The sequence below is a fragment of the Colletotrichum acutatum genome (genome assembly GCF_030867785.1).
Source record: "Colletotrichum acutatum strain CBS 112980 chromosome Unknown BDZ83scaffold_10, whole genome shotgun sequence".
In the NCBI taxonomy this organism is placed as follows: Eukaryota; Fungi; Ascomycota; class Sordariomycetes; order Glomerellales; family Glomerellaceae; genus Colletotrichum; species Colletotrichum acutatum.
In genome coordinates, this window is record NW_026849004.1 from 33818 (window position 1) to 46828 (window position 13011).

The window sequence follows — 13011 nt, forward strand, 5'->3', positions numbered from 1 at the left end:
TAAAAATATGTACAACTAAAAATCTACTCACGTCGGCCGACGTCGCCCATGATGTATTAAACTAAGCGTATTCCTGCCTGTCCTCCCACCCGGGCTGGAGGTAGCTCCAGTCGCGGTTGAACTTGAAATCCGTCTGATACTGCCCGTACCGCACCAGCTTCAGCCCGTCCAACTTGGCACCCGCGTCGGTCTGCGCCCACAGGCTGACAGCCAGGGTGTTGCGGCCACGGTTGTTGAGCACACCCGGCGGCACGGGGAACCGTGTCTGCGGGCCAATGTGCGGGACGTATTTGCCGTACTGGTACCCGTTGATCCAGAACATGACGCGTGCCGCTGTTCCCGCGGGCGCGGAGAACTCGATACCCAACGGCGCGTCCAGGTCCGAGTCAATGTTGAGCGTGAAATCCGTGACGTAGAAGCGGATGCCCGCGCCGGAGAGACCGACGAGCGGGGACTCGGGCTTCCAAGAGGAGCCGGTGGGCGCAAAGCCGGGCAGGTGCCAGCCCAGGCGCTCCGGGTAGAGGCCGCCCTCGTTCATGGGTCCGCGGACGGGATCGATGTTGGCCTCGCCGCCAGCCGCGCCCGCCAGCTTCCACAGCTTGAAGCCCGTGTTGGTGCGTGTGCTGCCGGGCTGCAACTGGGCGCCCAGGATGCCGCGTGGGTTATTGATACCCTGGGCCGTCGAGGCCTGGTCGTGGCCATGGTAGTCGACCACAACCGTGACGACGTTGTTCTTCTCAACCAATGCGGACCGAGGGAATGTGAGGGTCTTGTTGGTTGTCGTTGCCGAAGCGGACCCAACATCGCCGCCGAGGAACTGTCCATTCACCCAAACCGACCATCCAAACGCCAAACCGCCCGAGGCCGTGATATTGACTGAGGTGGCGTTGGCGCCGTCAAAGTAACCGCGGTAGATCTTGGCACCCGAGTAGAAGCCATAATCGGAGCTGTAGAGAACCGGTAGAGTGATCGGAGCATACGGGCTAGGCGTCGTCGTCTTGTTGCAGACCGTCCATCGGGAATCGTCGTAATTGGGCGCCGCTTCAGGAAGGGCTTCGGCGGCGCGCCAGTTTGACAGCTCGGGGAGGGTCACCGCACGGTCCTCGGCGCCGGGAATTTGAGCAGTGAAGGAGCCGTACGTAGTCTTTGTGGCGGCCAGGCGCAGGCCATTCCAGTCAATGGTCTCGATGGGCTTGTTGCCGACGTAGGCCTCAATCGTCGTGGCCTTGTCGCTGTCACCAGAGACGTGGAGGACGCCGTGAGAGATGCTGGCGCTTCTGACAAGGTAGGGACCCTGGATGAAGAGCTGCTCGTCGGGCTTTACAGTAGGGTTTGACGTTGTCGGGGGCGCCCAGAAACGCCACGCCGACTTTTGCTCAAGGAGGTAGACGAGGGCGCCGTTGGAGAACTTGACTACTGTGGAACCGGCGACCTGCTTCCACGTAAAAGCTGAATGGTTACCGTTTGTCGTCTCCTGCAAGTCCGTATCGCCAAACACCTCAAATGTGAGGTCGCCTGCGTCCTTGAAGGCGAACTCTCCCGTCTGACTCTCTTGGAGGTAAAAGACGAGCACCTCAGTGTCGAAGATGCCATAGGTAGCAATATCCGCCGAGGCGTACAGCAGAGTGTGCTTTCCAAAGACGTAATCCGTGACGAGGATCTTGCTCTGGCGGCCGTTGAGCACGACGTTCGGGACGGTAACGGGTCCGGCTGTCGTGTTGAGGGTGACATCGAACTGGATGGGAGTCATGGACTTGGTGCTGGCTTGCTGCAAAACGGTGAAGCCAGCCTGGGTATCGGGATTACGGAGAACCCAGCTAAAGGCTGAGGATGAAGAGAGCTATGGGCGTTAGCAGGGGTATTATAGAGTGTCCGCGCGACTTACGCCGTAGCCAGTTCCGTTCCCAATCATCTCAACCTTGAGCAGATCCGACGAGACGCGGGTGAAGAGTCCGATGAGCTTCGTCTGGAAGAGCTTGGTCCACTGCTCGCGGGTCTCGCGGAGAGGGGCGCTGTAGTCGTAACTCGTGTAGACCTGAGGTGCGGCGGCTGTTCTTATTAGTCTCTGCAGTGCTTGTCCTTATTTATGTAGGACTCACAGTGTCCCCAATTTGTTCCACCATAGCTCATGTAGATGCTCAGCAGGGTCACGCGCTGGCCAATGTTGTTCTTGTAGTAAACGTCCGCAAATGCCGGGTCATGCTCCGAAGCACACTGTTCTGCACGTCAGCACGCAACCCTCCAACATTTCAGAGAGCACGTACCTGGTCATAGAAAGTCGGGCTTCCCCAGTTGGAAAACCAGCCGCCCTCAAACTCGGCAAGGTAGCTCGGCTGCGTAAAGGAGTAGTTGGAGAACCACTGGAAGTAGGTCCGAACAACGTTGAAGCCAACCGTTGGGTCGGTGCAGGAGAGGGCGCCTGGGTAGCTGTCGAGTCCGTAGACGTTGACGGCGCCGCCGACGTTGTTGTAGTCTGTGGACCACGACCGGGAACGCATACCCTTTTCGTTGTGCGTCAACGGCACTACGATGCCGGCGTCGTGGAATGCCTTTTTCAGCTGCTCCATGTAGATGACAGAGGTGTGGTCGGGGGAGTAGACGCTCTCCTGGTACTCGTTCTCGACTTGGTTCAGGATGACGGGCTGGGCTTGTTAGCGGGTTGTAGATGAACGGGGATGAAGGAACCTACGCCGCCATTGGTGATTTGGTTCGCGGCAATAATCTTGCCCACTTGCGTGATGAAGGGGAGCCATCCGGCTTGGTACCGCTCGTCAGAGGTTCTGATCTTGCCGAAGCGCCCATCGGAGCCCCAGAGAGCGAGGCCGCCGCCATTGGTTTCGGCCTGGACGTGTCAGCCTCTCAACATGGCCGAACAAACTAGGTTCTCACATTGCAGTAGGGTCCAGCTCTGGCAATCACATAGAGTCCAGCCTCTTTGCAGTAATCGAATAGTCGTTGAATGTTCTTGCCTGCCGTCTCAAAGTCGTAGACTCCCTCGGCAGCCGAGTGGTACGACCAGAAGAAGTAGATGCTGAGAAGTACGGTGAGCGTTCTGGGGTCTTGTTTGCATACAGACGGCACTCACCTCACGGTATTGAAGCCATTGGCCTTGAATTTCTGCAGAATATCCTTTTCGTCGAGGGTTAGTATGCGAAGGGAGGTCCTCAACAGGCTCAACTCACGGGCCACAATTCGGGGACGGCTGTGTGGGAGTCAAGAGTTAGTTGCGAATCGATGCCCGAGGTCGGGGTTCCTTACGCGTTCTCTGGTAGTGAAATTCGGCAGAGCTATCATCAGTCAACACCTAAACCCATAGACGATTGATGGGGCTACACGAACAGGATGTACGTCCGGGTATCGTTAATGACGAGACTGTACTTGTCCCACGACACCACATCAGTGAGGCCATTGTCAGTCGCCCAAGCCCCGGACGTAAACAGCCATATCAAGGCCGTCAAAGCCCGGTGAAAACGCATAACAGCACAACCTTGGCAGGTCCTAAATTCGTAGATGTGCGGATCGAGCGAGAATGGCGTTGCATTCTAGATCTGCTATGCTGCGAACCACGCGGGAACGAACCGACTGATAAACGATCGTGAGTCCATCACTGTCAATCACAGGCCGCCGGGCATCAATCCCAGTCGCGGAAATGAGGACCGAATGCGACATCACGAAGAGCTGCATGGCTTTCCCCCCACAGGCGCAGACCACCAGCTGTTCATTCGAGATTCCAGCAATCAGATGCTCTAGGTCTGGCCGTCATTACTTCATTGCGGGGTATCCCGGCCGTTTACTGCATAGGCTGCGTGTCTCGCGTGAGAGTAACGCAGGAACCGTGGTGGCCTCGCTCGTACTGTCGCGCAATTCTTCCGCTGGGCCTTGCAAGTGTAATTAAACGGCAAGCCGCACGCATCCGGCGCAAGGGAAGATGCCACGTCGAGCTGCCCGTTTGGACCATGGCTTAGAGAAAAAAAGATGAAAGCTCGGCGTTGCTTTGGCCGAAATGTTTGGTCGATTGCGGGGTCGCCCAATGATCAGCTGGAGATCAGAGGGGCCACCCGAGCTTTCCCCCAGATGCCAATGGAAGCGTACCTGTCAGAATGCGGGAAAGCACGCAGACAAGCTTTTTGGGACATCGCCCCGATGTCTCTCGGCTGGTCCTTCCGGGCAACCCAAGCATCAAGTTCTCATCATTCCCCCATGTACGTGTGCATCACATATATCTGTATCTGGGCCAGTAAGACTTCTTGCCGCCATTTGTCGGGCATTACGAGATGATTCTGTGGATTGCGTTCGATCATGGCACTTGGGGCTGCTCAAAACTTCCTCCTAGGCTTACCTCGAGGGACCATCCTCTCGTCAGACGATAACCAGACCTAGGCAAAAGGCGCTGGCCATCTTTGCATCTGGCTTTGAAATCAAACTCTCGAATCCATCTTACGAATTGTACAGCACTTGTGGAACCACATTTTGATGCCTACGCCTCTCATCGCCTAGTTACGACTCTGCAGAGAAACCATCTTCTCAGACCTCAGCGAGCCCTCTGAACCAAGTCCATCGATGGCGGGAGCTTCTCGACCCGAACCAATCGCTCCATTGTCGAAGCCGCGGCCCTCCTGGAAGCAGTAGTCGACAGCACATCCTGATGGAAGGCGCAGTGGCCGTGCAGGAGACGACTCTGCCCAGCATTCGAGCTCTGGTCCAGCTGGAACGAGAGGAACAGAATTCACGACTTCCAAGGCGAACTGCGCACAATTGCGCCCAGCTTCATTCCAAGCCGACGGGCCGAAAGACTGTCTAAAGGAGAGACTGGGGGTCTGCAGGGAACAGTCGATGCGCCGGTCGAGCTCACGTCTTCAGCTGGAGTCCTATTCCAGGCCAGAATGCAGAGCAACAGTCCACGAGCATAACCGCGAGGTTTCCAAAACGTATGCCGACGAGCGTTCCGCCAGGTCTTGTCATTTGCGGTCGGAGGGTTGGAAAGAGCCAATCTCTCTGCTAGCCAACGTCACGATGCACTGTTACCTCTGCTAGCAAAGCGATCCTCCCTGGACACTCGCAAAATGGCCGACGGCGTCGTAGACTGTAGGACGATATTCTCGCGCATGGTCAGTCTTGCAGAATTCCTCTGTGTGGTTCACTTAGCGTTGCATCATGCTCAGTCCCTGAGGCCGTCTTCTTGAGTTACAAGCAACACTCCATCCCTCCAGCATCCCATATGCTGCAAATGTAAACGACCTAGGCTGACCAAGCCCGTCCAGGCACTTCGCTATCAAGGTTTGGGAGCTTCATGGAACCATGGCTGATGTATCAGCTAAACCAATAGGATGAAATCGCATTGCTGATTCAGGTGCCACTCAAGAATGCGTCGCAAAAAGCATCAGAGGCCCGACTCTTCGTATATCATGACGTGCTGAGCTCAGGCTACCGCCTGTCCCTGGGTATATCTAGCCACGATATACCCCTTCTGGGCCCCTCGATCCCGTTCCGGATTCACGATGAACTCTCATCTCCCATTTGCACAGCAGCCGGGCGACGCCGTACTCCTACCTCCAAGCAGGGCGGCCTGCAACTGACTCGAGGCATATCTTGGCCGTTGCAAAACCACACTTGGACTGCAAGGCTGCATGTTGCAACGGCAAGCTAGAACCTGTCAACCACAGCCCTGCATATTCTCTTCCCTGGTTGACTTCACTGGTGAATCGATAGCGCCAAAGCTTCGGCGACCCCCTGAGGGGATGAGTACACCTTGCACCAGCCTCCTTATCAGCTTTCGCGGGTAATAAAGCAGAAACTTGATGCGAAATGCCCCTTACGTTTTCTTTCCCTCGGGGGAGCAGGGGCTGGTCGTGCCGTAGGCGACGGACCGGGGTAGGCGAAATACAATGGGAAGGGAAATGTAACGGCAAAGGGATGCATTTTAGCCCCCTTTCCAAGCGATGATGAAACCTGGTAGGCCAATCCCCTTCATCAAATCTTAATATCAACTCCCCGAAGCTGTTGCCATTTTGCTGCATCTGGTCAATTTGCCTCGCCCCGGATTCCCAACTCTGCCACGCAGCACCCTGGGATGCCGCGCGGGAGCCGGAGAATATCCCATATACATGCATATCCGTACGGGAATTGTGCAGCGCCGCAAGAGCAAAGTCGGACGATGTCGGGCGACGTCCATCGTGCGACTTCGGCCTCGACCTCGATCCAAGAGAGATTCGAACCCCTACGACGAACTTGACCGACTGTGGGGGCCACCGGTGAGTCGCCGACCTCGAGAAACAGAGCGCATGTGCTCGGTCGCATGCACCAGCCGCGGGCAAACAAGTGCTGGCTGTCCACGATGGTTGTGACCGATGACGAGCCGGCGGCGGTGGCCACCACCGTGCCATGGCGGAGCAGGAGGCACAGACTTGGGCAACGTCCCGGCGCCCCGATACAACTGCACTGGCTGGACCATCGTGGGATCTACCCGACGGGTCTGCAGCTTACCGCGAGCGATGGCGGGATGAAGTGTTTTTGAACTGCCTGCGCGGTCACCGACATGTGCTCCCGAGCATCACTTGACGACGGCTGCGCAGCTGGCATCGACATAGACACCTATCAGTACGTAATGAGATGTTGCCAGCGTATCCTCTTTCTCGGCCACAGGACGACCTCGCCTGAACCCAAGAATCAGAGAAGTGAAGTCAAACACACATGGCGCCACCTAGAGACTGTCGACCACGTGTAGTTGCATCAATCCGGCCAGACACCAGCTATCGAAGTAGAAGATGCTTCCGGAATGGGAGAAACGAAACAGGAACCGTTAACCGGAAGCTCATCGAGTCTGGTAGATCCCCACGTGGCGCGCGCGCGCTGCTTGCCATCGTCCCGTTTCAGTTGTTCCTGGACAAAGAAGACGACGGTAGCATCGAGCTACCTATGGTGAATTGCAACGCTCGCCCGTTGTGCGCGCTCGCAAGCCGCAAACGGCCAATGGCCTAGCCAGACTTTGACCCTTTTTGGGGCGCCGACTAAGACGAAACTCTGGTGCTGGAGCGCCGTGCGAACCTTTTTCTTCTCTTTCCAAAATTGGCAACAGAAGGATCGGAGCCGTTGACAAGTGCTGTCGAAAGAACATGGAGAAGCAGAATTTTTTCTGGCCTCTTTTCTTTTCGTTTCAACCCCGTCAAACATGTGTGCGGGCTGACACGTTGTGGGTGGACCTGGGAGCGGTTCGCAGAAGGGCGGGCGGACGGACGGCAGACGAACGTGGGCGCGCAGTGATGCCAACTGCACCGAGGGTTTAACGTTTTGTCCAAGGTGCGGTCATGGCGGGGATATCCCCTCGAACCCCCAGAATAACACCGAGTCATTGCCAGCAAAAGCCGACTTTTTGTTCACTTGGCTGCCCGAGCTGTGGCTGCTCGTGGTTTGTGCAGATGAGCCCCTCTTCTGACAGCGGCTTTTCCAAGCAAGATCCTAGAGCCGACTGCGAATGGGAAGACTCGGCAAAGCGCAACGGCCGGTTCTTGATGAGATTGCTTCTTCTCGGTGCTGATTGCTGCGAAGAAGTTTGAAATCTGGGCCGTACTCCGCAACAAGTGGAATTGATGACTCCTTGGCATCCGCTTCCCCTCTTGACGTCGTCGCTCGCGTGGTGGGAACAGAAGGGGCGGGAAAAAGTTGATCTGGGCAGAAAAGGACTCAGAATGACAAAGCAACCGGCTAAAGGTACGGAGTACGTACTTGGAAGGGAACAGAATGGGCGGAACGCTGTAAATGGGCAAAAAAAAACTGGACCGCTACTCCACCAGAGATGCGGCAGAGTGAGCCCTAAACGCAGGTACAAGGCACATCTGGCCCGGCGTTCTTCGTCTGAACGAGATGCGACGAATGAGATGCGACGGATTTGCTGCGATCCCATGGGGCCGCGGAACGGCGAGCGGTCGCCTCAGCATCGCATCGCAGCACATCGGGGCAAGGATCATGTACATGCGGTACGTATCGTCGACGAGAACTCTGCATTCGCAGGATGGCCGACGCAGGGCACAAACTTTGTACGGGCGTAGGACGGAGACGTTGGGCTCAAGAGACACTGGGCACATTGTGTGTCAGTCAATGGCCATCTTCCGACCCTCCATCGCAAGAGCACCCTTTGTTGTATTCGTATGGGGCGAAGGCAGAATTAGACGAGAGACAGAGACTCACCAATGCCGGCCGGCCCAATGGCGAGGCACCAACATGCCAACCACAGGGCCTGTCTCATCTCTAATCCATCTCCCATCGACGTGAGAGATGACGAGCAGCGGGGGAGGGGTGGGCTGGGCGTCTCTGATTGGAAAGCGTCGGAGAAAAAGGAAGCAGGAATAGAAGATGTGGAAATGCGCCGTCAGCCCCCAAAAGAGCGCCGGCGTGCGCCCAACAGGCTGGCTGCCGCTGGTGGCCGGGGATTGATCAGCACTGCAACAGGTCTGCAGAGAGTACTCCGTCCTTACATGAGTAGGTATGTAGTCACGGTAGTATACTCCGTAGATTCATTCTCCGAGATGAATCTCAGATGCGTTCTTTCGTCATCGGCGCCGCTTCTTCCACTTGTTCCAAGGCCAAAGGAGTTCCAGGCTTCTGGCCGTGGATCTAATTCCCGCAGACCCCGTCGAGCACGTTGGATCCTGGCGGTCCTCCGGCCTTGTCGCTCGTGTCAGGCCTTGTCGTGCCTTGTCAATGTCGTGCCCTGCCCTGTCGTGCCGTCCTCTCGCTTGCCGGGGAAAAGGCAATTTGCAAGCCCGCTGCGGCCTGTGCCAGGCTGGGACAGTGAGGCCCATTCTCGGCCAGGGCAGTGTCGTGGAAAAGTGTGGCCATGTGGAGAGACACGGAGTCGAGGACTCAGAAGTGGAGGGCGTGGTGGACCATGGCCCAAGGCTTCACAAGTCAGAACTCAGGACAACAGTGAGTGAAATTTGGTGGAGGGGAGGAAATGAAAAGTTGTCGAATCAAGGCAGCTGGTTGGTAACAGCGGGAAGGGAGCTAGGGCCCAGGGCTGGCGTGAGGTGTGCGCGGGAACTTGGCCGGGAAGGCAGGGACGCCTTGGAGTCAGAAAAGACGTTGGAAGGAGCCTGGAAGGTCTTTCCCTGTGAACCTCCTGCGTGAGGTACACCAATACCTCGGGCAGTCTGTACTTCGTACCTCTGCAGGTTCTCCGTTACCTGGTACTCCGTAGGTATGTACGGAGTAGACCGCAGTGGGCAGCGCAATGTAGGTAGTCGTCTGGCCTTCAGGCAGAGACATGCGGTACGTATCCCTCATGGCACGGCTAAGGAGTTACTTTGAGGTAAGGCAAGGTAGGTACGGAATATGGCACTGTAGCATCTGCCATTGTTTCAAGGTCTTTTCTCGTCCCTTCATCAGAGCCTTCCTTGCTCCCTTTGGACCTTTGGATGAAGAATGGGTTCCATTGCGCCGAGAAGAGGTTGAGCATTGATATACACGGAGTGCACTATACACTTGGCTCGCCTCGCATTGGCCTCGCCCTTTTCAGTGTCAGCATCTGACCTGGCAACGTTCTCCTTCTTTGCACTCGAGACACTCTCCCAAGGTCAGGTACGGACGGACTCCCACAGGTGACAAAGCTGAGCGGGGAGGCATCCCATTACTGGCAGGCGTGCGTCATTTTCGTCCTCCGAGATTTCCCAACTCCAGCAGGAGCCGAGAATAGAAGACTTGAGACATGTCCCTGGGACTCGCGAAAAGCAGCAGCAGACACCCCCGGGCTCCTGCCCAGTCATTTGGGTCCATCGGGAATTAAGGCGGCAGGAAAATCTCGAGGTACTTCCGTCCCTGGTGCCTTGCTGCACATCTTCATGTACCCGAGGTACTTCTGATATTGTATCATTTTACGCTTTTTGCACCCATGAAAAACTCTTCGTCGATAGATCGCCTTCCCTGTCTCTGCCAGTGCCAAACCTGGTTCTTCTTCTTCTTCTTCTTCTTCTTCTTCTTTTTTTGCGAGTCGTTGTCAAGTCTCTGGAGTCTCTGGTGTCCCGATAGAGGTGAGACGGTTACATTCCAACGACAAAAGTGAGTAGCGTCTCCCCAGAAAATCTCGAAAATCTCTTTTACCAACTCGGGCAGCCGGGCTGGCCCTCTTTGGGGGCCGAGTCAGTTCGGCCAAGTTCGGAACCCAGATGCGCTCTGCGTCACTGGCAAGTTGCAACTGGGCTGGGAGCCTGGTAGAACTCTTCAACCAGAGAAGACCATTTCTGGTACGGAGACAGCTCCAGCTCCAGCTCCAGCTACCAATGTTTATCTGACCGTCCGCACAAGGTCAAAGTCATAGCGCACCGGGGAAACGGCACAACCGCCCTCTTGTTATGCAAACATCCCCTCTGCAGAACATGGACCACCCATGCGACCAAGTCTCTCCGTCGCCTGTTGGTCAAAGCAAGACCCCTCAGGTTTCTCTCTCGACCCCTTCTCGCCCCTCTTCGCCCCCTCAGGTACGCCGCCAGCTCTCCACTGAAGGCAGCCGGAAGCCGCTATTCAGTACCTAGTATAAGGTACGGAGGCAGAGAGACACTCAAGAGGGAACACCCCTCTATCAAAACAAGAGAGCACTGGCTTTTTTGCCTCCGCTTTCTCCTGGCACCAGTCAATTGCCATGCCAACGGGTGGATGGCTCACTACCTCTAGCTAGGAGTTGCCTTCAATTTGTTGACAACCGGCGATTCAGCAGTCGAGCAACCAGAGTTTGAATCCCGTCCAACGTCGCAAGTGTCTTGAAGCTATCGCCGACTCCGCATGACGGCCACTGTTCCAAGAGGGAAAAAGTGTCAGCTTGTCTTGGGTCGGAAGAGCAATTCTGTTCTCCCTCTGCTCGCGACCAACCGACAGGGATTCGCGTGTCTCACCCAAAAACAAACAACCAGTCCAAAGAGACGCCACGCATCTCATCGCTAGCCTCGTCGATCATGGCCTTCTGCTTTGGGATAGAAGAAGAGGCACAGCGCCATGGCCCATTGAGAGGCAGCAGTGCCGTAGCTCGCGCCAGGACACCTGGTGGCCAGAACGGATTTGACGGAGCGATTGATGGCTCGTTGTGTTGATTCACGGATGCAAGGGAGCACCTTCAATTGGCAGCTTCGGGCGATAGCAAAGAGGACCGGAGATTGTACCTGCACAAACCCCTCACATACGATGCAACCGCAGCTCTCGAGTCCAGCCTTACCCTGCGCCGTCGTGACCGTCTAGTGAGCATCTAGTGCCCATCTCGACACGTCGCTGCGACCATGCCGAAAGCGACACGATGTAAACAAAACTAGCACGGCCCAGAGCCTCACTTGATCAACCACGGGGTCTTTTTCAGCGCCGTCATTTCGCAAACCATGGTGCGAAGCACTCGCCGAGTGGGAACCTCACTTGCGATTGTTCCTGGCAGCCTGGATGGACCCAGATCGTGTCTTTGATGGGAAAGGCAAGACGAGCATCGTCGATTGCGCCGGAGCTGGAGCAAAAACGACATTAGCCGTGCTGGTTAACAACAACACGGACCAGGGATAACCAGGGAAAAGACGGCTCATGCTCCAACTCTGGGCTTATCGGGAATAGCAACCTATATCAGAAAGGAGATGAGTGACGGCGCTTGGCAAAGAAGACGAGATGCCAAAAACCACGCATTTCGAGACTGGCCTGCTAGACTGCTGCTGCCACAGCATATGCCGTCTGTCAGTCAGCCATTTTGCGCCGGGACTTTCTTTTTTTGGGACAATCCTACTGTGGCTGACGATACTTCGTCCCCCCTCTTGTTTCTTCTTCCAGAAGCCGCCGGGTGGGATGACGGACGATTCCCCCTCCCTTTCCTCACGCCATTGTCTCTGGACATTCGTTTTTCCCATGTTTTATATCGCGCTTGTGGCTTGTCTTTCTCATCTAATCGGGGACGGCGCGGCCAATAATCCCCCGCAGCTCCAGTGTCAGCCCTCGCCATCCCATGCTACCATCGGAAACTAAGGTAGCCAGAGCCTCTCGACCCAAGATTCTTTCGTCTACGGCTACCTACGAGAGTCTACGGGGAGGAATTATCGAGTCTAACTAGCACAACATGGAGACACAATCGAATCAACGTGGCCGATTGGAAAGTCGAGTTTGATTGCCACAGGCAGCACGACCTCTGCTGAGGTGCTACAAGTACAAGCAGCACAAGGAACGACGAGGTCAGAGAGTACATACATAGTCGTCGCATCGTCCGGTCATGATCCAATTCTCTGACTGGCTCTGTGCACTGGCAGAACAGACACGTACATACAGCGGCAGCGCCAACTGATGAATGGGACGACAGAGCCCTGCATTGTGTTCGTGTCGTGCAGTATTGGTACTTTGTCCACCACCAGCGCAATTCTACGGTTCGGCACATGGGAACGCACGCGCTGAACACATATTAACACGGCACGGCAGCAGCAGCAGCAGCACATCACAGATCCCGAATCATCTCGTCACCGCGGGCCTCAGTCCCCTGCCGCCGCGGGCTCCCAGTCCTGGTCCCAGACTCCCAGGTCTCCAGTTAGGATCCCAGACCACACCAGTCCCGGACTCTGTCCAGTGTCCCAGGAGCACACGCCCCCCGGCACGGACAAGGGTAGCTGCCAGTGTTTCGTTCCGAGCGCTCCACCACGGCATCCCTCCCACATCCTTGTCACTGCCGTCCTTCATTCACTCGATACTTGAGCCTGGGTACGGAGCAGAGACCCAGAGACCAAGGGAAGGGACACCAAAAAAAAAAAAAAAAAAGAGAAGAAGAATCCACCGGCCGGCCGAGGCGTGTGCGCAAGGTACGAATCAACTCGCTCGGTCTGCCGTTTGCCCACGCGACGCTGAACCTCTACCTCATCCACACCCCTCCCCCCCCCCCCGACAGGGAATGCCATCTAACCCCCAACCCAGGTACCGTACCGCACCGCACACAAAAACGCGACTACGACCGCCTGCCATACTTTATTCGTTTGGTTCCCAGGTTTCGTCCTTCGTCCCCTCTACTTACACCTA

The 13011-nt window shown here is 56.1% G+C and overlaps 3 protein-coding genes across 3 annotated transcripts; 1 reads left to right on the forward strand and 2 right to left on the reverse strand.

The window, feature by feature from the left end:
* Nucleotides 1-61: 61 nt before the first annotated feature.
* BDZ83DRAFT_568056 (family 35 glycosyl hydrolase) lies at nucleotides 62-3476 on the reverse strand (the record flags this gene model as incomplete). The annotated part of the gene is made up of 10 exons (XM_060504021.1): nucleotides 62-1840; nucleotides 1886-2049; nucleotides 2100-2214; nucleotides 2265-2642; nucleotides 2690-2842; nucleotides 2890-3031; nucleotides 3086-3129; nucleotides 3183-3202; nucleotides 3259-3287; nucleotides 3340-3476. 10 exons carry the CDS (start codon nucleotides 3474-3476, stop codon nucleotides 62-64), a joined length of 2961 nt encoding a protein of 986 aa, XP_060369666.1.
* On the forward strand, nucleotides 3182-3948 carry BDZ83DRAFT_604408 (uncharacterized protein). Its single transcript, XM_060507271.1, has 3 exons — nucleotides 3182-3202; nucleotides 3259-3287; nucleotides 3340-3948. The coding sequence occupies exon 3, from the start codon at nucleotides 3650-3652 to the stop codon at nucleotides 3893-3895; it is 246 nt and encodes an 81-aa protein (XP_060369667.1). The 5' UTR covers nucleotides 3182-3202; nucleotides 3259-3287; nucleotides 3340-3649; the 3' UTR covers nucleotides 3896-3948.
* A 1419-nt stretch (nucleotides 3949-5367) lies between these two features.
* BDZ83DRAFT_12270 (uncharacterized protein) lies at nucleotides 5368-6537 on the reverse strand. The gene has a single exon (XM_060501162.1). The coding sequence runs from the start codon at nucleotides 6381-6383 to the stop codon at nucleotides 5547-5549; it is 837 nt and encodes a 278-aa protein (XP_060369668.1). The 5' UTR covers nucleotides 6384-6537; the 3' UTR covers nucleotides 5368-5546.
* Nucleotides 6538-13011: the final 6474 nt, after the last annotated feature.

Excerpts from the sequence above, each read along its gene's own strand:
- BDZ83DRAFT_12270 (XM_060501162.1), bottom strand. The coding sequence starts at position 6,383 with ATGGCACGGTGGTGGCCACCGCCGCCGGCTCGTCATCGGTCACAACCA.
- BDZ83DRAFT_604408 (XM_060507271.1), top strand. The coding sequence starts at position 3,650 with ATGAGGACCGAATGCGACATCACGAAGAGCTGCATGGCTTTCCCCCCA.